Source organism: Copadichromis virginalis, linkage group LG17, assembly GCF_057382275.1.
Source record: "Copadichromis virginalis isolate Kocher_CV1m ecotype Utaka linkage group LG17, C_Virginalis_male_GT1.1, whole genome shotgun sequence".
Lineage (NCBI taxonomy): Eukaryota > Metazoa > Chordata > Actinopteri > Cichliformes > Cichlidae > Copadichromis > Copadichromis virginalis.
The window spans coordinates 17,579,537-17,602,767 of record NC_140634.1 but is presented as its reverse complement, the minus strand read 5'-3'; the positions used below and the strand labels follow the sequence as shown (position 1 = coordinate 17,602,767).

The following is a 23,231-nucleotide window of genomic DNA, read 5'->3' as shown; positions in this document are numbered from 1 at the left end:
ATCCACTTCAGGATCATCTGAATCTCCTGAAGAATTTTAAAGCCTAATAAATTACCTCTGAAAGATGGTTAAGTCATACTTAAAGGAGCAAAAAAACTCTTCTGGACCGCTAGAATCTCCTGGAATCACATAAATACACACTAGAACTTCTAAAGACCAGCAGAACGGCCTATTACATTGACAGGACCTTCTCAAAAGCCCTACAACCTTGTTAACCTCATCAGGACCTCTAGAATCTCCAAAAGGATCCCATTCTTTAAAACACCTATTCTCCATTCTCAGAAGGAGAGCACATAGGTCTTTGTGTTTTTTGCTTTTTGTGTATTTTTCTCATGTCATCCAGATGTTTTGAAAGACCAGGGTCACGATTTTTTTTTCACCCGACCTACTTTTTTTCCCCACTTGAATCGTGTTTCAGCTCATTTGAGAGTTTTATTTGTGTTTCTGTTTCTGTGTGTCACAGGCACATTTAAGCTGCTGTCTCTGCCAGCCGTCGCTCGAAAGACAGATTTTTTTCTGACTCATGAAATCCAAGAACAACCACAGACCAAATAATGTGGCTCAGATTTAGTCACAAAGAATCTCTGTGAAATTAAACTTAAATAATTTTGTCAAAGGGAAACGTTACTGTGCGAGTGTGACATGTCTGAGGCCCTGACTGACTGTGAGGAGGTTCATAAGGAGAACTGAGATCACCTTCCTGACATTTAGAACAGTGGCTGTTATGCAGACTTTAACTCTAAACGGATTAGCGGCGAGCTCCGAGCTGTCATCTGTTATTTGAGTATTAAATTAAGTAAAAACAGCAGGACGACTCGAAGAATCCACAGGAGGTGAAATGTGTGGCTGCAGACTGAGTATCACTGTGGGATTCGAACCTGCGCTCCTTTCTTGTTGCTGTAGAAACAAACAGTAGCTGCTGCGGCACATGAAACAGATTAGTGGGTTACACGAGAGTGGTCAATACAAAGCCCAGAGAAACAATGGAAAACAGGCGGCGGCAGTTAGCACACCGTCCATCACCCACCCGCTCAGAACAAACAGCAGCTGCATGAGTAAACATGAAACTGTGCAGAGATGCTTCTGCTGAGCTGTTTGATCAACACCACCACTCCAATCAGCTCCTCTCAGCTGATCACATCATTACCTAACCTAAATCCAGTGATGGGTGCTGTCTCTGCCGCTTACTACTCAACTGAAGGAGGGAACATGAGGAGGTGCCATGCTTTTTTCATCATCACCGCACACCTCCTGCTTCCTCCTCTCTCCTTACCTTTGGACTAACTGCTCTCCTCCATTTTAAAGCAGCTTGCTGTGTGTTTACATTTCCTCTTCAGTGACAAATAGATGTAAAGCTAACTGAATGAGTATAACACCACGGAGTCCCTCTCAGAATGGTAAATGGACTGATTACTTATATAGCGCTGTTCTACTTTCCCAGAGTACTCAAAGTGCTCTATACAACATGCCACATTCACCCTATCACTTTCTCTAAAATGAGTGCTTTCTAATGACATTCACATTCCAATAGGGTTAGTATCTTGCCCAAGGATACTTGGTATGCAGACTGGAGGAACCAAGGACCGAACAACCAACCTTCCGATCAGTAGGTGACCCTTAAGTCTGAAGACGAACAGGCCTATTATCAAAATCACAAGAATCTCCTCCAGGACCACAAGAACGTCCTGTAAAAGAACACCAAGATCTTCATCAGTCAATACTACAAACCACCTGAAAGTGTCTAGAAACCACCTACATTCTCTTCAATAACCCTAAAACAGCCTCAAAGGTCTAAAGGAAAAAAGTCTCTTACTCAAATATCCTCGGGCAACATACTGAACACAAAAAAAAACAAAAAACATACTGAACACCAATCAGTGTGTGTGTGTGTGTTACTGTATCCTGGTATTATGTAGAAACAAGGTGAGCCTCTCCTCTCAGATCCACACCTGCTGCTGTAATTACCCTCCGGGCCAAATGGATTATATAACACGAACACACACACACACACACACACACACACACACACACACACACACACACACACACAGCTGTTGGAGTGATATAATGACCTGTTAACACTGATGGATGATAATAATAATAATAATAAACTTTATTTATAAAGCACACTTAAAAACCAAGGGTATGCCAAGGTGCTTAACAAGTAAAATAGAGTATAGGAGGAGGATAATAGAAATAGGACCAAAGCAAGTACTAAATATGCAAACAGATAACTGTCACTAATACATAGGAAAGCAACAGGTACAGAGCAAACAAGAATTTAAATGAGCATAGAAGTGCATGATATAAAATCATAAAAGAAATATTAACTAGAGGGAAAGGCAAGATTGAATAAGTGGGTTTTTAATCGTGATTTGAACAGTGCAATGGAGTCAGATGCGCGGAGGTCGAGAGGAAGGGTATTCCACAGTACCGGGGCAGCCAGAGCAAACGCACGGTCACCCCGGGACTTCAGTCGAGATCTGGGTTGGGTCAGAAGTAGTTGAGTGGCAGATCTGAGTGTTCTAGCAGGAGTATGTGGTTTGAGAAGTTCACTAAGATAACTTGGCGCTAATTTATTAATAGTTTTGAAAGTAAGGAGTAATATTTTAAATTGAATACGGTACTTTATGGGCAGCCAATGCAGGCTAGCTAGGACAGGGGTAATATGGCAAAATTTCCTGGTACCAGTCAAAAGGCGGGCTGCTGCATTTTGGACTGTTTGCAGTTTAAGAAGAAGAGAAGAGGGAAGACCATAGTACAAGGAGTTACAATAATCCAACCTGGAGATCACAAAAGCGTGAATAAGCTTCTCCAGGTCCTCATGCGGAATATAATGCCTAGCCTTAGAGATAAGGCGCAGTTGGTGGAAGCTAGATCTCACTACAGCAGACACTTGCTTATCGAGTTTGAGCGAGCTATCCAGCAGTACACCCAAGTTACTGACATAGTCACAAGAAAAACTAGCAAAGGAACCCAGGGCAGCACAGAGTTGGGCACGAGGGATTTTACTGTTGAACACCACAATCTCAGTCTTCTTATCATTTAAAACGAGGGAATTACTCAGGAACCATTCTTTGACCTCCCGCATGCATTCTTGAAAGTAGTGCAGGGACACAGGGACATTACTCAGGAACCATTCTTTGACCTCCCGCATGCATTCTTGAAAGTAGTGCAGGGACACAGCAAGGTCGTCAGTAAGTTCAAAATAGATCTGTATGTCATCGGCATAACAGTGGAAGGCGATATTGTATTTTTCAAAGATTGTGCCTAGAGGGAGCAAATACAATGAGAAGAGAATAGGGCCTAAAACTGATCCTTGAGGCACACCACAACAGACCGGAGCGGAGGAAGAGGAGAAGGTGCCTAAGTGAACTGATAAGGATCTATCAGCGAGGTATGATTTAAACCAGTCGAGGGCAGTGCCTCTAATACCCACAGTGTGCTCAAGTCTTAGTAATAAAATGTTATGGTCTACCATATCAAAGGCCGAAGAGAGGTCCAGTAAAACTAGGACCATAGAGCGTCCAGTATCAGTGATTACAAGAATATCATTAAGAACTCTAACCAACGCTGTTTCAGTGCTATGCAATGGCTTAAAGGCAGATTGAAATTTCTCAGCAATATTGTTCGTGTCCAAGTACGCCTGGAGTTGGGAGAGAACTAGTCTCTCCAGGATCTTGGACAAGAACGAAAGCTTAGAGATCGGTCTATAGTTTGAAAGGTCATAACAGTCAGAATTTCTTTTTTTTAGGTTGAAGGTCTGAATTAATCAGGAGGAAAAATCAACAGTGAACCACAGCAGGAGCAAACGCAGGAGCAGAGCTTCCAGCCTCATGTGGACTGCTGTGAAGCTCCTGAGTTTCCCCCTGCCACTCCACAGATCTTATCATTCGCTGCATATGCAGAGATACATAAATTTACAGCCTGAAATTTCCACACCTTCAGCTGTTTTCACGCAGCCTCCTCTTCATCCTCAGTTTCAGTTTCCACATCTGCAGAGGAAATAACCGAGTCCAGCTCTAACAGATGGATCACAGTGAAAGTTCTTCAGCATGTTGAGCTCCACATGAAAACATGGATCTGTCAAACACCAACCAGACAAAAAGCTCCAGGTTTACTTTTGGTCCTGAATAAAATCAGTTTGTGGTTTTAACACCTGAATTATTTCAGTTCATGCTTAGCTAAGCAATCACTTCTGTTTGAACTGAAGGTGGTTTGGTGTGAGGCTCGGCAAGTCAGCTGAAATCCTTTAACTGTGACATGTTTAACAGAAACCTGTGTATGACTTATAGAATATTTAAGCAGGGAAGAATGCTGGTGTAGTTCAGATGATTGTATCTGGTGTAGGTGGTTTAGCTGTGGGCCTTTGTGATGTCAGATGTTGATCATTTGAGTTATTTGAAGTTCAAAGACAGAAACATCTGTCTGCATATTTTAGGTTGAGAGCAAATGAATATAAGATGGAGAAGCATTACTGCACAGTGTAAACCTTTATATAGAAATTGTATTTCCATTGGTAAATCGACTGATTCTTATATAGCGCTTTTCTACTCTCCCGGAATACTCAAAGCGCTGTATACAACATGCCTCATTCGCCCATTCACTTCTATACACAAGTGCAAACTAACCTGCATTCACACTCCGATGAACGCATCGGAGGGCAATTTGGAGTTAGTATCTTGCTCAAGGATACTCTACATGCAGACTGGGGAAGCCAAGGACTGAACCACCAACCTTCCGATCAGTAGCTGATCTGCTCTACCACCTGAGCCACAGCCACCCCAATTCATCGGGACACGAATGACTCGTTACTACATGTTTTCATTTCTTCTCCTTAATTTTTTTTGGGTGATGTGCGCTGAGGCTGACCCTTGGTATGTATGTTCTGTGATGAGAATGAATAAAGTAAAGATGGATCGGACATCATGTTCCCAGAGCACAATGACAATCAAGATCAGAAATCTGCCGCTCAGCATCCAAACCTGTCTTCAAATGCTTCACTTTATTTTGGATACTCTGTTTTTTCTCATGCCGGTATGTGCTCGTTATCACAGTAAAGATGTAGGGAAATGTACTGGTCGCTGTTTTCTCTGGAGCCCAAGCCTGATCACGTCCAAGCTCAGGCTTCAGTAATGAAGCAGTAACATCATGAAGTTGTGAGCGCGTGCAGTGGATTTTTAAACCTTTATAAGATTTTCATCAGATTTGATGGAGATTTTATGTCCCATCGATCTCTACAGCAGCTTCTAAAGACCTGCTCACAGGCACTGCAGAGACAGCAGAAGAAATGCCACCATGATGATGAGATCTCTGAGATCAGAGCTGTGTGACCTCTGACCCCACAGGTACCTGAAAACAGGTTAAATCAAACCTCCATTCTACTAAAAACAGAGCCTGCAGCAGTGTGTGTGTGCGCGCACACGTGTGTCTGAGTGTGTGTGTGATGTTTATCTGAAGAGGTGCTAGAGTCTGAATGAGGCTAAAAATACAAAAGCAGCTGCTGCTGAAGCTTCTTCTTTTCTTCTTACTGACTGCAACACACACACACACACACACACACACACATGCGCACACACACACATGTGCACACACGTACACACTGATTGGCGGTAAGCACAGTCCTCTCACCGCGACCTCAGTGCCTGCATCATCTGTTGCTGCTCTCAGTGGAAATGAGCAAGTGTAATCTTGTTTTTATTGAGATTCCAGCCTGGCTGCAGAAGAAGGAAAAATTAAAAACCTAAAAATAGAAGTAGAGCCACAGCAGACGGCCGCGCTGTGACGGGCCAGATGTTTGGCAGCTGGGTTTTCTCTAAGTCAGTTTCCTTTCACTGAAACTCTTCCCAATGCTATGTGTTTCACTCTAACAGAGATACATTTTATTCTTTCCAAACAGAAGCCATGTCCACTGAAGGCTGCCGTTTCCAGGGTTACAGGGCCATTACATAACAAAACCGGGTCACCTGACCACAAACATGAAGTCATGCTGGATTTTGTCAGTTAACCATGATCAGCACAACTGCCATGTTGGAGGCACCTGAGCAAGTTCTCTTGCTCGTGTTCCTGTTTTCTTCTCAGGCATGAAGTCGTGCACTCCTGCTGTGAATCATTGCACATTGTTTGAATTGTTTTCTTTGGACACTGTGTATGTGGCAGAAGTAGAACTAACAGTGGCACTTCTATTTTGGGTTCTATTGTGACAGAAATGGTGGGAGGTAAACATGTCGACAAAGCCGCTGTCAGCTCCTCCTTTAATTTTCTGTTTGGCTCCAAACGAAGCGACCATTCGGCTCGGGGTTTTCAAACGCTTTGGGCTCCTTAATAATTTACTGATGGGAATGTTTAGTGTCCTGCTGTTCTTCCTCACATTCATGTGTTTGTAATTCCATCAGCAGCAGTGCCACGACTGAGCATTAATAAGTAATCGGCCTGAGGAGCAGACTGAGCATTATATCAGCACAGCCATTCTCTGCCCTGAATGTTTCCATCAACTTTTATCTGCAACAAAGAATTATTTCTGTTTTCCCAATGGATTTCTGACTAAATGTTTCCTAAAATAGTTTGCAGATCAACTTGTTAAAAGCTGCAGTTCATATAGCATCCACGAGAGGCTCCAGGAGTGAGTCGGTCCCCACAGACTCCCATGTTTAAACTTTACAGCAGAAAAAAACATGTTTACAGCCTGACACACAAACTGTTCTGGGCTCTATGGATAATATTCCTAACTGTATTAAACTTCTGTTACAGCAGAACGATAACAGGAAGTAAAAGAGAAGAATGAGAAGAAGAACAATATCTCTATATGCAGATGACACAGTTTTATATACAGGAAAAAAAGGAGACTGTAACAGTTTATCTGAGGTTCATATCAGGAGTCAGAGACAAATATAGCAACTGTACAAGGAGAGAATGTTTTATAACTCACCTGTTTAAATTGTATTAAGGCTTTGAATTTGCCTTATTAAGGGCATGGCCTCTTTAACTGACAGGTGGATGGTGACACAGGCGGCTTTAGCTGCTAGCTGTCTGCCCAGCTTTACCTCAGCTAACTGAAGTCCCTGAACTGGACCTCTGAACTGTTTTTGTGCTGTTGGAGCCTTTTGGAGCATAATAGCATCATGTGACCAATAATATGGCTGCTATGAGGTTACTGTACCAACAGACCGTCCAAATAATCTCAGCTCCAGTTTTGGTGAGTGAAATTTGAGGATTATGATTAGGGATGGGTACCGGTATGGTTCTGACATAAACGGTAGTAACCAGACCAAAAAGCAGCGCACATTTCGGTGCTTTATTTCCCCTGAGATGTCATACACTTTGGATTCTAGCCAATCATTTTACCTTTCCAAGTATAGTAGGCGAGCACCATTTAAGCAACGGCACCGTTTCAAAAATACCAGTTTGGCACTGGTATCAGATAAAACCTAAACGATACCCATCCCTAATTATGATTGGATGTTACTGATTACAAGCAGCAGCGTTGGTGCTCCACCCAGTGCTCCACCCAGTGCTCCATAAGCCACTGGGTGACATGACAATGGCTACATCCATCTGTTATATACAGACTGTGATTTTCTCGATCAAAGTGACATTTGAAACGTGTCTGGTTGTTTTTAACTTCAGGCACCAACTCTGTGATCCATCAGCACAGAACAGCCCTACTGCTACAAAGTTAAATCCACCGAGCATTTCTTTGTTTGCCTTTCTGAGATTAAAAACAGCTTCAGTTCCTCCCAGAGGTCTGAACATCTCAATAAAACTCAATAAAGCTCCATAAATGGGCCGTTTGAGGACAAACTCTGTGTTTGATTGATAGCGGAGAAGAGAAACAGCCTGTTCTCGCTTCTTTATGATGTTTTTCTCATTAGAAGTCAAACTCCCCTGACACACAAACACAACTGTAAATCCATTACCACCCTCGTCACAGACGCAGGAAACACATTAACGCTGTAAATCAGCTCATAAATATGTGTTTTACTCTGCGCCTCCATTATGTCTGTCCTGTTGTCGAGCACATCACGGCTCCTGCTGCTCGCTTTCTTCTTACCAACGGGTTCAGTGTGTTTGTGGGAGGTCGGGACACACTTTAGAAACCAAGTGTGTATCTATGATTCTGTATGTGTGTGTGTTACTCTTTCGAATGAGCCTCGCAGTGTTCAGACAAGAGCACTTGATTTTAACTCCTGGTCCAGACCATTGAAACTGCATGTGGGTGTGTGGTTCACTTCTGTAACACTGACTTTTGGGGGCTTTCGTTCAGGTTTGGTTCCCTGTGTTGACCTTGGGTCACACAGCTAAATCTCTGAGTAAAACGACGAGGAGATAACCAAATGAATGAAAAAGCTTCAGTCTTAGAGCTGCTCTGAACAGAGAGAGCGAGGCTGAGGCCACAGGTAAAATAGTTGCTGTGGAGATGGCCGGCCGGCGGCCCTGAGCTTGTTAAGTCTGATAACAGACGTCTTCAACGCCTGTTTGTGTTTCTGCAGGCATCAGAGCAGCCAATTTCTGTTCTTCTGCTCATCACGGACACAAAGTTTCTTCTTCTTCACGTTATCAGTGCACTGCTCCTCCTCCTCCTCCTCTGCTTTGTCTTCTGCTGCTTTTTCTTACAGTGTTCAGCACTTTTCTCACTTTTTTTGCTTCTAATCAACCACGGGCCAAGCGATTTGCGTGATCAGACACTAAAGTTCTTATTTTTTACAGCAAATCCATGAATCAAAGGTAATCAAACATTTCTGATGTGAGGCAGATTGTTCTTCTGCTTTTATGAGCCTGATTTAGATTTCCACCTTTATTCTTACCTGTGTGAGGACCACAGCTAAAAATCACCTTATAGCAACTTTGACACAAACACATGCGAACATACACACACACAAGCATGAGCACACATAAAGAAGGATAATTTTTAGTCAGAGTCTGAAGTGAGACACCCGTAAACGAAGCAGCATCTGGCTGCAGTTTAAATACTTTTTTGTCTCGGTCTTGGTCTCGTCTCGACTTGGTCTTGGTCTTGTCTTGGTCTCGATACCCTCTGGTCTTGGTCTCGGTTTAGGCGGTCTTCACTACAAGTCTAATAGATAGATAGGAACCAATAAAAGTGTAAAACCCCTGAACTGAGAGCCCATGAGTCATGAGTCACTGAGAGCAGTGAAGCACAGAAACAGCTTCAGAGTCCATCCTGTCGTCCTTAAGAGATTCAAGTCTTCTTGAGAGGTTGTCTAGTCTTTGGGTCTTTGGGGGGGGGAATAAGTCGGACTGTAAATAAAGAATGGACACACACTGGTCCGGAAACATCATGTAGAGTGTTCTGGGGATTGTCTGCTGCAATGTCACAACCACACAGGTTTCTGGTCTGGTAACAGGCAGCACTCTTACAGAGGTAGGGAGAGGAGCTTGTGTGATGTGGGAGGGCTCAGTTTAGGTTTGCATCGACTGGAACTTTTAACTTTATCTGATTTAAACAGGCGAGTCATGAAAGGTTGTTCTGAAGGGGGACATGTTTTTGCAATGTGGGCAAAGCAGTGCTGTGTCTCTGCTGTGTAATGCCTACCCCCACTCACGTCAGCAACACAGCACCGTACTGGATGGAGAGCGGTCTACTGTAATGTTGATATCATGGTGACAGAGGCTGTTTGGGTAGGGCTGTGTGTCGTCACTGATTTCTATAAACTATTCGATTCGATTCAATCAGTCAGAAATATTACAATTCTTATCATGCATCAGTACACGTCCATATTTATATATCTATCAAAATCTGAAGAAAACCATGAATCAACATAGGGCTGAAGAACATTACCCGAAGCTGAGCAAAGTTACAGCAGTTTTATTAGAGACAGAGCTAAGCGTTTTGCAATTTTGCATAATTTAAAAAAGTTAAAATTTCCTCAGTATTGAACAGCAGAAATTAGGCTTTGTCGGAGGTCGACAAACCAGCTCCCGACAACACTGTACACAACAGTAGACCAGTGCGTAATAAGCAAATGTATTATGCAGAAAACTTAGATTTGAGATGGGAAACTGTTCTTGAAGGACACTGAGAGAAAAAGCTGTGCAAGAAGTGTGATTTTATCATGGTGGAAGCAAAACAGCAAAAGTAAGAGGTAATCAATAATGATGTTTATCAAACGTGAAGCGTAATTTTGATCTTCTTTTGCTGCTGGTTCAGTGAATTTTGGTAAGAGAGTGACAAAACCTGCAGCTTCAGAATCTGTGAGATGTCGGGTTTCAGCCCCGACGGCGTGTCTGTGTATGTGCCATCGGCTGAACGATCCATGCTTTGTGTTTAAATTTTTGTACGGAATCCATTTACCTGCACTCATTTGCTGGTTTAGTTGTATAGTGGTTGTTGAAATAGTTTTGTGAGCTTTAACCTGAGATTCTGGTGTTTCAAGCAAAATACATTCATATTTAAAAATCAATTCAGGATTTAATGAAACAATATCACTTTTTTCAAGCTAAAATTGATTTAAATCTGAAAAACTATTTTTTAAACCCACCCCTATGTAAACATGTTTATTTCTGCTTTAACATGAGTGTCTATGGGGACTGACTCACTGCTGCCCCTGCTGGACATTGATGGTTGGGTTGTTTTTCTTGTTTCCACTGGCATTATCGTAGTTTTGGCCCACAGGGAGAAACTTTAACGCTTCCTCGAGATTCAGTCTGTCCAAGAAAGCAGTGACATGATGGACTTCCTGTGGGTGAGTTAGACTCACAGACCTGCAGCTCTGCTCCAGCCTCTTTAAATCTGAACTTCTCTGTTAGCTGCTGTGCTTGTGAAATTAAATTTGAGAGCATTTATTCATATCCTGCTCCGTGCTGTGATTTGTATTCTCCTGCTGTGGCTTTTTCATTTAATTTCACCTTTTTAAATCCTTTTCTCTGCCTTTCCCACAGCGCCGCTCGTCACAGGACAAAAACAAAAAATTAACCCACGCCTGAGCTGTGGTTCCACTCGCAGCTCAAATCATCTCCTGATGACCCTGTTTGTCTCATCAGATCCTTTCACAGATAAACATTTGATCACAGGGTGTACATGAGGGAAACAAAACAAGAAAACCAGTCGCATTGATTCTACGGGTGAATGATTTCAGACATCTATAACACTCTGATTTGTCTGACCAATAAAGCTGTCATGGTGTAAGAAACATAAAAGCACCACTTTGTTCCACTTCTCTTTTTGTTATTGGTTGTGCTGCACCTCTTTGCGCTCATTTTACATCTTTTCCGGTTCTTTTCTCATTTCTGTGTTGCAGTTCCTGGTGGTTTCAAACTGACTCTCTGCCACGGACTCTAGGCTCCTTGGCAGGACCTATGAGGCTGTGATTTAACCCATAAAGGGACAGTAGAAGCCATTTGACTGCACAGCAGTGAACTGTGGACTCCATCATTGAAAGAGGAAGTGAAATGCATTATGCACCAGAGGTGTGGACTCGAGTCACATGACTTGGACTCGAGTCAGACTCGAGTCATTAATTTTATGACTTTAGACTTGACTTGAAAAAATGTTCTAAGACTTGTGACTTGACTTGGACTTTTACACCAATGACTTGGGACTTGAATTGGACTTGAACCGGTTCACTTGAAAAGACTTGATATTTTACCCCAAATATAAAATTTAACATGCATATTATATAGAGATTGAAAATGTGACGTCATTCACGGGTAGAACCGCAAAGGATTCTGGGAACTCGTGGCAAGCGGTACTAGCGCACGCAGGCTTTCAATTAAAATCAGTTATACAGCGATAAAAAGAAACACAAAAATGTCAAGAAGCCGTTGTATTATTAACTGCAATAGCCGGTCTCATGACAGCCACGGGAAGCCGACGGGTAAAGAGATCGGTTGTTATCGGATTACGTCGTTGAAGAGAAATTGTTCGAGCCATGTTTCCGAAGTAACAAACGGCGACGGGTGGCCTGGATTGCAGCCATTCAAAGATCAAATATAACGTCCCAGAACACTCCAGCTCACAGGTTAGTCTGCTCCAAGCATTTCCACGAAGGTCAGTGTTTTTAGTAGTTAATACGTCATTTTCATAACATAATTAGTGATATAGGTTACAAGCAAGTCTGGTGCTGAACAGAAATTGTCGCGCTATGCTCCTTTATTTATTGTGCATAAATAGTGAATTGTCCTGACACAATATTGCGTTTCGCTTCTGTTATTACCATGGTACACTGACAAAAACATATACTTTTATTCACAGGATAAAACAGGTTTTTTGTATCACTAATTGCCCAGTACGATTACAGCATACAATATTATTGTCACTGCTACATTTCTGTGATGCTACCAGAAATTATTTCCACTACTAATTAATTACCGTTGAGCTCAAAGGTCCTATTAATAAACGGTTAAGGAATGTGTATTTATGACGACAATTTGTGAGACTGGTAAACTTATGATACGTACGATGGTCTTTCGTTCTACACGGTGCATTTCAAGGTCCTGTACCCATCCGTCGGTAAACTGTACCTGGGCTTGTTGCAGTGACCTGAAGTTACTAAACTTCATGAGTGTATGCACTCACTCCAAGAAGCGTATAATTATAAATATGCATATAAATATGCTACAATGAGATAGCTGACTTCATCTAACTAGCAAATGTTGTCCAGGCTACGTTGGTGATACAGTTTTTTTTAATGTGTATGATATTTTTGTCATGCGATTTTAAAGCTGGTCCTACAACCGCATCCAAGAATAACATGCAGCTTATCTCAGAACTGTCGGTGAAAATTATTCTTGGAGCTAGGTTTAATTGAGCTGCATTTTAAAGAGGTGCAATTTCACAATTTGTGTATATTTTCTAAGTTCACTATTTTGTCATGTGTTGAGAAAAACACAGATTTTAAAATTACATGGTCTAATATTTACATTTAGCATATAACTGCAACATTATTTTTTTCGTTTGTTTTTTTTTAAAGACTCGAAAGGACTTGAAATTCAAAGTTTCAGACTTGTGACTTTACTTGGACTTTTACACCAGTGACTTGAGACTCGACTCTGACTTGCCTGACATTACTTGAGACTTGACTTGAGACTTGAGGATAAAGACTTGAGACTTACTTGAGACTTGCAAAACAATGACTTGGTCCCACCTCTGTTATGCACATTTGTGTGATGACCACAAACTGCAGGACCTCTGACTAATGGCCCTGAGACAGTGAGAGAACAGACTGAGCGCGTCCAGGCAGAGGTGTGTTGACACAGAGGAGAGTGAGCTCTGAGCCGGACAGAGAGAGTGGAGGGGAGCACTGTGAAAGTTTAATGTAAAGCCTTCAGAGCAGAAAGTCTCTATGTTTGTTCTGCTGCTGACGGATTCTTAACGGCTCAGTCGGCGTTTCTTCCACAAATCCCACGAACAAACCCAGAGTGTCAGCCAGACTCACAATAGTCTCACTTCACAGCACCATGGCTCGCGCTGGCTTCCTGCCGGGGACGACAAACTTTAAAAATGTCTCTGAAAAGCAGAGTTACATGTGGTTTCCGCACACGGAGTGGACCACGCAAGCGGCAGTGGTTCAAGGATAAACTGATCTGCTGTTCAGCGCTGACTGCGCTTCTCACTCTGTGTTGAATCAAAAACATCTTAAAGCCAAAATCAAGAGAGAAAAATCATCATGGCTCACGCATAATTAATAGATAAGACTAGAAATCCCTCACACAGGCTCAGTGTGACACATTAAACTACAGGGTGGGCCATTTATATGGATACACCGTAATAACATGGGAATGGTTGGTGATATTAAAGTCCTGTTTGTGGCACATTAGTATATGTGAGGAGGCAAACTCCTCAAGATGGGTGGTGACCATGGTGGCCATTTAGAAGTCGGCCATCTTGGATACAACTTTTGTTTTTTCAATAGGAAGAGGGTCATGTGACACATCAAACTTATTGGTAATGTCACAAGAAAAACAATGGTGTGCTTGGTTTCAACGTAATTTTATTCTTTCATGAGTTATTTACAAGTTTCTAACCACTTATAGAATGTGTTCAATGTGCTGCCCATTGTGTTGGATTGTCAATGCAACCCTCTTCTCCCACTCTTCACACACTGATAGCAACACCGCAGGAGAAATGCCAGCACAGGCATCCGGTATCTGTAGTTTCAGGTGCTGCACATCTCGTATCTTCACACCATAGACAATTGCCTTCAGATGACCCCAAAGATAAAAGTCTAAGGGGGTCAGATCGGGAGACCTTGGGGGCCATTCAACTGGCCCACGACGACCAATCCACTTTCCAGGAAACTGGCACCCATAATGTGGTGGTGCACCATCTTGCTGGAAAAACTCAGGGAACGTGCCAGCTTCAGTGCATAAAGAGGGAAACACATCATCATGTAGCAATTTCAAATATCCAGTGGCCTTGAGGTTTCCATTGATGAAGAATGGACCCACTATCGTTGTACCCCATATACCACACCAACCCATCACTTTTGTTGTTCCAACAGTCTTGGAGGGATCCATCCAATGTGGGTTAGTGTCAGTCCAATAGCAGTGGTTTTGTTTGTTAACTTCACCATTCACATAAAAGTTTGCCTCATCACTGAACAAAATCTTCTGCGTGAACTGAGGGTCCTGTTCCAATTTTTGTTTTGCCCATTCTGCAAATTCTGTGCACCGATCTGGGTTATCCTCGTTGAGATGCTGCAGTAGCTGGAGTTTGTAAGGGTGCCATTTGTGAGTAGCTAATATCCGCCAAAGGGATGTTCGACTAATGCCAGTCTCAGTGACATGCGGCGAGTGCTATGCTGTGGGCTCTTGCTGAATGAAGCTAGAACAGCCACTGATGTTTCTTCATTAGTGACAGTTTTCTTGCGTCCACATTTTGGCAAATCCAACACTGAACCAGTCTGGCGAAAGTTAGCAAGCAGTTTGCTAACTGTAGCATGGGCAATGGGTGGTCTCGTAGGGTGTATCTGCTGCAATGACCCGGTTACTGCGTTCACTAGATATCAACACAATTTCGATCCGCTCCTCATGTGTTAACCTCTTCGACATGTCAATGGCTGTGAACAAAGAGAAACTTGGAAATAACTCATGAAAGAATAAAGTTACGTTGAAACCAAGCACACTATTGTTTTTCTTGTGACATTACCAATAAGTTTGATGTGTCACATGACCCTCTTCCTATTGAAAAAACAAAAGTTGTATCCAAGATGGCCGACTTCTAAATGGCCACCATGGTCACCACCCATCTTGAGGAGTTTGCCCCCTCACATATACTAATGTGCCACAAACAGGACTTTAATATCACCAACCATTCCCATTTTATTACGGTGTATCCATATAAATGGCCCACCCTGTACAACCACAGTCAGACTCTGCTTCTGTCCCTGCTCAGGTGTCACATTTCAGGACATGATAGAATCGTGTGATGTTCAGAAAGGTCTCTGAGTGAGGCTGCTGAAGTTCTGCACTGTTTTTTCTTTCAGACATGAACGAGGTGACATACATCTCAGACGCCCTTAAATCACAGGGTTTAGCCTCGGTGTCAGCACACACTGATTCTGAAGCTACGTTTGAGCTTTAAGAAAACTTTCCTCCTCCTGCTGGATCAGAGTCAAGTTTCCTCTCAACACCTTTGCTCTCTGATCTCATCTCCTGTCCTCCAGAGGATCACAGCTCACCTGTGTGTGCCTGCTGGACACGTGACCTGTGAGGTGACAGAGCCTGTCACATGACTGCGGCAGAAGAGCATCTGTCTCCTGAATCCAAAGAGTATTCTGTTTTCTCTCGATGTTTTTAGTACCTTGGGGCCACCAGATCAGGGCTCCAACAGATCTCCAATTAATTAGTGATTATCAGCAGCTGATCACTGATCAATCTGCATGGATATTATTGGCTGGTTGGATTCAGTTAAATTTCCAGTAAAAAGACAGCAGTGATGTCGGTTTGCTTGTTTTAGTTTAAGATGGGCTGATAAATCTGAAGCTGCAGTCGCTGATGATTTGTCTGCATCTTTACGCAACAAACAGGGCATCAAACGGCCACTTATTTCTATCTGCCGCGCCATGATTCATTCGTAGAGTCCATGTCACCTTTCTGCTGACGTTTGCTGCTCTGTAATCCCACAATTTCGAGAGAAAAATAAGGAAGAGGAGGGAGAAGTGTGTGTGCTGAGCAGAGATCTCAGGGGTGTGTTTATCTTTCATCTGCTCTGACTGAAGCTGCTGTTTCTTTAAATAAAAGGAGCTTTCTCCTGCAGCTGAAGGACCGTGTGTGTGTGTGTGTGTGTGTGTGTGTGTGTGCGTGCGTGCGTGCGTGCGTGTGTGTGTGTGTGTGTGTGTGTGTGTGTGTGCGTGTGTGTGTGTGTGTGTGCAGCTGGGCAGCAGTGTATTTATCTCTTCGTCATTGATATTCACAGCCAGCTCCAGATCAATGAGCCCCGACACTCGGCCTATTATTTCATTTCTGGTGTCTAAAAGGCAAAGCCACGACTCCGCTAAATTGTTTTCCATTTGGTTTTGGCTGACTCGTCACAAAGAGTGAGGCGAGGAGGAGGCTAGCAGGGAGCGGCCCTCCTGAGGGAGTGAAGGATGGAGGAGGAAGAGGAAATAGCCTCTGATCCTGCAGCCGAACCTTTGGAAGGAAAAATTTGGTGGGAGAGCCGAGCTTGTGTTCAGTCAGATCACTGCTACCCATCGTGAACACGAACACGTGTAGAATACGGAGGTTATCCGTCTGCTCTGAAAAAGCAGATTTAAGTGTAACAGAAGGACACTGACTTTATTTCACAGAGTTTACAGATCTCAGAGAGCAGCACACGTCTAGAGCTTCTGGTTAGTAACGTGGTGTTTGCTGGTTTAGGCAGAAAACATCAGATCTACAGAGTTTGATGCAAATCGAGAATATGTTTTTAAGAAAGCTGTGAATTTGATGGTTAATGAAGTAACTCTGCTGATCTTTCTTGTTGCAGTCTGAAGTTGTATTTGGAAAGTGTCCAGCTGACACATGTCCAGGATCTCACAGGGTACCAGGAAGCCAAGTGAAGCCCAAAGTCCAGCTGTCATCTGGCAGCAGCAGTAAACAGTGAAAGCTGAATGGGAGTAACCGCCAAAGCTCTTTTGTGATCTGAGGGGTTGCTGTCATATTTCAGAATGACTGGATGTGCACCTGAAGCTGAATAAATGTTTAAACATATGTAACGAAAAAACCCCACAGCACACAGATGTTTTTATTTTTTGCTTCAGTCTAACTAAAAAAACCCAAACACATGAACTCCAACAACGTGCCTCAAAAAGCCGTGGCCCCACCCCCTCCAGAGGGAACAAGGTCGTTTAAATGACTCTAATGATCAACAGAACAGGAAGTGAATTCATGAGAGTCATAACAAAGGAGCTTTTTCCTCTTCACTGCAGCTCCTGCAGTTTTTGGGAAAAGCCTCATCACCACTAAAATGCAAATCCCACCACTTCACCTAATAAGCCTCTTCATCAGCTTCCTCTTCTTTTCGGCTCTAATTGTCTGTCATCCAAAATAATCACCCCCCAGCCTCAGAGTGTCATTAAAGCGGTCATTTCCAGATTACACAGGAGCAGCATTTTGGGATGAACTGAACTCTCTTCTGACTACACAAACCATCTTTTCTGCTTGGCTGCTCCTCTAGGTGGCTTCATTACAGAGCCCATTAAGAATAATCACAGTGTGTGTGTTCTGAGCGCCTAATGCATTAATTTAATTAGCAGCATTAACGACTTATCATCCCACAGAGAGCGGAGAAGAAGAGACAGCCGGGATGGAAGTGTGGCAGTAAAAACAGCCGTGAAGGAGGTCAGAGTCTAAGCGACAGTCGGACAGTCAGCAATCAGTCACACCTGCATCCAGGTCTCCTCTCTGGGATCAACTTATTGCACTGTGAGGAGTCAGAATCGAATCCCTGATCCACAGCTGACTGCAAAAAACAGTTCAAACAGAGGAGGTTGTTCTGCAGAAGAGCTGGTAAAATTCCTTCTACTGCAAGTTTGGATTTTAAGCTACTGCACAATCCACTTTGTATTGTCTCTGTCCTGTCTTTGTTTATTGTACATAGTTAGTAATACATAGATAGTTAGTAGTAGCTTTTTATCTCCTAATTTTACCCAAATTTAGCGAGTTATTATTTATTTGTATTTCCTACTTTTATATCTCTCAAAAATATATTTTTTATATTCTTATAAATGCACCATGGGGGACTTGGGCTGAAACAGCATTTCAGTACGCTGTATACTGTGCATATTGTTGTATTGACAATAAAGACCTTGAATCTTGAATCCTGATTTTCTGCAGCAAACAGCTAAACTGCTTTCAACCTCCTTTGAAGGTTTCTCTCTAACAATGACCTCAGAAAGTCTCAAGACTTTCATCCAGGAAACGAGGGTTCACCTCACACCAAAACGGTAGTGTCAAAAATTAAAAAAAAAAAAAATATATATATAAATATAAATATATATAGATATATATAGATATATACAGCATATACTCAGACATTAATCAATACTAAAATTACTGCTGAATGAAGATACAATAGTTGTTTTTGCCTCCTTCTGACACACACACACAGATCCTGCCTCAACAACAGCTAAAGTAGATAACATTAATAACACTGAACACTTTAAGAGGAAGGTCAGAGGTCAGTAAACCTCCTGTTTCAACAACAGTGGAATACTTTACACTCATTATAAATAGTAACCTGGCCAGAGCACATTAGCATTAGCTGTTTAACTACTAGCAGTTACATTTTGCCACCTGTTATCATTACTGTAGCAATTAGCAGCTTTAGTTAGATAAAGATAAATAATTATAGCAGCTGATCAGATCACAGCTGGCACTTTGATCAGGGACAGAGTTGTTTACGAACATGTGGAGATGTGCGTGGGGTGCTGCTGTGCAGAGCAGCACAGGGACGTAGCTGAACTGAGCAGAGAGTCCAGAGGGTGGAGAATCAATTGGAGCAAATAACGAGTGAAACCTGGAGCAGAGCAGCTAATCAGACGGTCTCAGGCCTGGAGAGCAGACAGACAGACACCGTCTGCAGGATGGGGTCAACGTGTTTGAAATTCTAGCATCATGACAATCACTCTTGTTTCACTAGCTCTGTTTTAATCTTCATAAATTATTATTTAATATCTATCCAAAATGACTTCTTCAGGTTCATAAACAGCTGCAGAAGGCTCTCCTGTTTCTGTTGATAGCAGCTTGATGAGTCCTGACAGATGATTTGTGGCTGAAAGTAGATCTGGAACAAAAGCAAGAAAAACACGTGAAACATCATGCAGGAGGAAGTATTTCTCTCCGAATGGAGCTGAGCATCAGCTCAGTGGCAGCGTGACTTTAAGAAGCTGGAGGTGAAATGAAGTCTTCAGGATGTGAAGACTGAATCTAAGGGTCTGAAAGTAAATATGAAAGGACACAGAGTGATTATGTGACAGCCAGGTGACTCCTCTCCTCTAATCTCTGCTGTTTCTACAGACAACACTTTAATTCCAGAGTTTATTCTATAAGGCAATCACACAACAGTCTGTTACATCACTGAGTAACCTGGCCTTTCTGCCGCTATCCTCTTCCAGCTGCGCTGTGTCCTCATCACTAAACGACACGATCCTGAACAGCCAGAGATGATATGTGACGAGGAGGTAGCCTCTGACTGAATCCAGTTCAAATATGAGGCGTGCCGAGGTTTTGATCCCAGCAGACTCTGTCTGTAATTTCCTGAAAATATTAATAAGTTTGATGCCGTCTGAGACACTGTGAAAAAAGCTGGACGTCAGCAATTCCGCGTGAATCACGCAGATTACACCGGTTTAAAGAAATTACACAACTGAGTGAGGGAACATTTTTCCACATTTATGCTTTTATGAAGAAACGTTTCCAACATTTACACAATTCCCTTTAATTTTTTTATTAATTCAGAGACTGAAAATGAGCCTTTTACGTTTTCCACTGAGGCATGGGAAGCAGCGAGAACCGAGCCCACTCTTATGTTCACGAGCAGCAGCAGGTCATGTGACTAAATAATACATGTGTGTTTGTGCCGTGTTGTGTCTGTGCCGACAGAAAAATCACAAACTCACACCCAAATCATGTATGGTGCTGCAGGTCCTTGGACAGTTTGGTTCCTGGAGCAGGATTTAAGAGCATCTGCAGGGAGTTCAACAAGGCAGGAAAACACACCTGCAGCACCAGCAGCTACCTAAAAAAATGTTCCGCAGACACAAACTTGTGAAGTTTTCTCACAGCAGAGAACACAACTCAATCAGAAGGTCTGACCTCACCTGAGGTTCACACGTCAAACAGTATCCTAATGCAGCAAGTGCTCGTGTGTGTGTGTGTGTGTGTGTGTGTGTGTGTGTGTGTGTGTGTGTGTGTGTGTGTGTGATTACAGTGAGCATCTGGTCCTACTTTCAGTTCTCCAGCTGATTCAAACAATCAACATTCAGCCTCATGATCTGCTGTTACTATGGTGATGTAACTGGTAAGACATGAACCACCTTCATAACCCTGAAAAAACACAGTTACACCTGAACATGCCTCCAAAACCACAGATCTGTGTGTGTGTGTGTGTGTGTGTGTGTGTGTGTGTGTGTGAGAGAGAGAGAGAGAGAACTTGAAGCTCCAAATGTTTTCTGACACACAGCGAGGCGAGTCATGATTTTAATATTTTGAATATTCAGTGTTCACTACTTCTCAGGAAGATCGAACCATTCCTGCAGCTGTATGCTGATCTAAAACATGCTTTGCTTTAACATCATCTGCAGGTGGCGCTAACACATCTACACAGTTTTTGGCCCCTATGAAAAAAACATGAAAAACATGATGGAGCAGTAAAACGTGGGTTGTGAGGTACAAACAGGAGAAAGATTTCTACTCCAGAGTGCTCACCACAACTCAGTCCCATTACTGACAGAGGTGTGCATCACCGAGCTGTAACTAACCCAAACTAACGTAAACCTGCAAAGCCTTTCTGTTTACATACTCAAGCTAACAACGAGCTGCATTCTCACCCCTGCAGATTCACACCCTACTGCTGAGCTTCACTCTTTCTTTTTCTGAAACGGAGGCAGCAGAGGCATGTGATCATAGAGACTCAAGTGTCCTTTTTACTGAGACAGCGGCAGCTCTTTTTCAGCACCACGGACAGCTGCCCTTAAACACTGAAAACTGATGTCTTCAAACCAAACACCAACACGCTCTTAGCTCCGCCCATTTTTGGACAAGAAGCTCCACCCACTTCATACACACATGGTCAGCATCACCTACCCCAGGGTCGTCATGGTGACGATGGTGTACCAGAAGGCTGCGGGGATGCTGGTGAACTTGCTCCCGGACATGCCCTTCTCGGCGTAGAACATGACAGTGGCGAAGATGATGATGGCCATGGTGAGCGAGAAGAGCAGGAAGCCGAGTTCCGAGGCGCAGCTCTTCAGCGTGTAGCCCAGGATGCGAAGTCCCGCAGAGTGCCGCGAGAACTTGAAAATCCGAAACACCCGGAAGACGCGTAGTGTGACGAAGGCACCACTCACGTCCTCGTTGTCGGTCATGACCAGGCCGATGTAGTACGGCATGATAGCCACCACGTCGATGATGCTCATCACGCTCTTCACAAACTTGTAGCGACTGGGAGCGACCAGCAGGCGGAGCAGGTACTCCACGGTGAAGATCATGACGCACGCAGTGTCCAGGCAGAAGAAGGCCAGCTCGTACCGCTCACCACATGACATCACCTTGACACGGTTGGGCGCGGTACCGCACGGGACCGTCTCCACCACATTGGCGAGCACCGACACTGCGATGAAGAACCCGGTGACATAGTAGAAAACCAGAGCCATGGTGGATGTGTGCGGATTCTCAAAGGCGCGCCACATGCTCTCCCGGAAGCTCATGTCAACGGGCACTGGCTCGTTGGACTGTTCAATGTCCTCATCGTCCTGGATGCGCTCCTGGTTCTCACGCCGCCGGTCCTTGTAGTCCTCATAGCAGCAGTCCCCGATGATCTCTGGAACGATGCCAAAGAACGCCAGCTCCTCGTCGTACGCCGCAATGCACTCCTGACGGGGGTAATGCAGCTTCCCAGTTCGGTAAAAGTTGAGGATGTGACGGAAGATGTCCGGGTCACGGTCAAAGAAGAACTCGTTGGTCTCCTCGTGGAAGAAGAAGTCTCGCTCTGTGCTGCCCAGCAGCGTGTCCGGGTAGCGCTCCAGCGTGTCCCGCCATGTCTGGAACCTCGTGCCGCTCACGTTTAGCACCAGCAGCCCGTCCTTCGTGCGCCGCTTCTCCTGGGGCGGCAGTGGCATGGGCGTGCTGGCCACCGGCATCCAGCCAATGGCCGCCGCGCGTGCGAACGGCAGCCACGCGGCCACTCCCGCCGCCATGCTGCTCCCAGAGCCGTGCGCGCGCTCAGAGAGGGGTCAGGCCGAGCCGCGGGAGGACATGCGGGGGAAGGGGGTAGCCGGGGAGCCCGAAGAACGGGCCGTACGCACCAGTGCCACGCGGCGGGGTCACGGACGTCCACGTGTGCCGCGCGTGTACAGAAACGCGTAAAAGTGGGAAAAACTCTCAGAGCGTCGCTCTCCTCTTTGATTCGCCGCTCGGACCCGCTCCACGCGCACACACGCGGCCGCCACGCATGCTCTGTCCAGGCTCTGCCCGCCAACGGTCCCCCTGATGTCGAGAGCTGAGCGCGAGGAGCAGCGCGAGGAGCAGCGAGGACAGACTCGAAGCTGCGCTGAGGAGGCTCGCTCTCACACACAGAGAGAGAGAAAGGGAGGCGCACACACTCCTCTCTCTCTCTCTCTGAGGGGGCGTGTCATGGAGCAGTTCTCGGATCAGATGGAGACACGCGGACCGTGTGTAAGCCCTGGCGGGCACGCGCCCCCCCGTCAGGTGGAGCAAATTGTTTTAGGCTCCACAGGGAGCGCGCAGGACGTCTCTTTGTTTTTTCCTCAGGCAGCAGAAGTCCGAGGAGGAGGAGCTTCATGTACTTATTACAAAAGTTGCCTGTATGAAGGAGAGCTGTGGCTCAGCAGGTGAATCTCAGCGGTCCCATCATTAACGCGAGAGAAAAAAATACTGTGTGTGTGTGTGAGAGAGAGAGCGAGAGAGAGATGAAAGCTGTGTGTGTGTGTGTGTGTGTGTGTGTGTGTGTGTGTGTGTGTGTGTGTGTGTGTGTGTGTGAAATATCAAACATTTCCAAAATTTATGAGAAAGAGCTCTGCTGTATCCTTGTGTGTTTGTTCTTGTGTGGA

General features: G+C 44.2%; 1 protein-coding gene across 2 annotated transcripts in view; it reads right to left on the bottom strand.

The window, feature by feature from the left end:
• LOC146689246 (A-type voltage-gated potassium channel KCND2-like) overlaps window positions 1-22,715 on the bottom strand; it is a 104,443-nt gene extending 81,728 nt beyond the window's left edge. For both annotated transcript variants that reach the window (XM_085437757.1, XM_085437758.1), the window contains exon 1: window positions 21,247-22,715. In XM_085437757.1, coding sequence (XP_085293883.1) covers window positions 21,247-22,358 — 1,112 coding nt within the window. In that variant the 5' untranslated portion in view covers window positions 22,359-22,715. The remainder of the gene's footprint in view (window positions 1-21,246) is intronic.
• Between the last annotated feature and the right edge of the window lie 516 nt (window positions 22,716-23,231).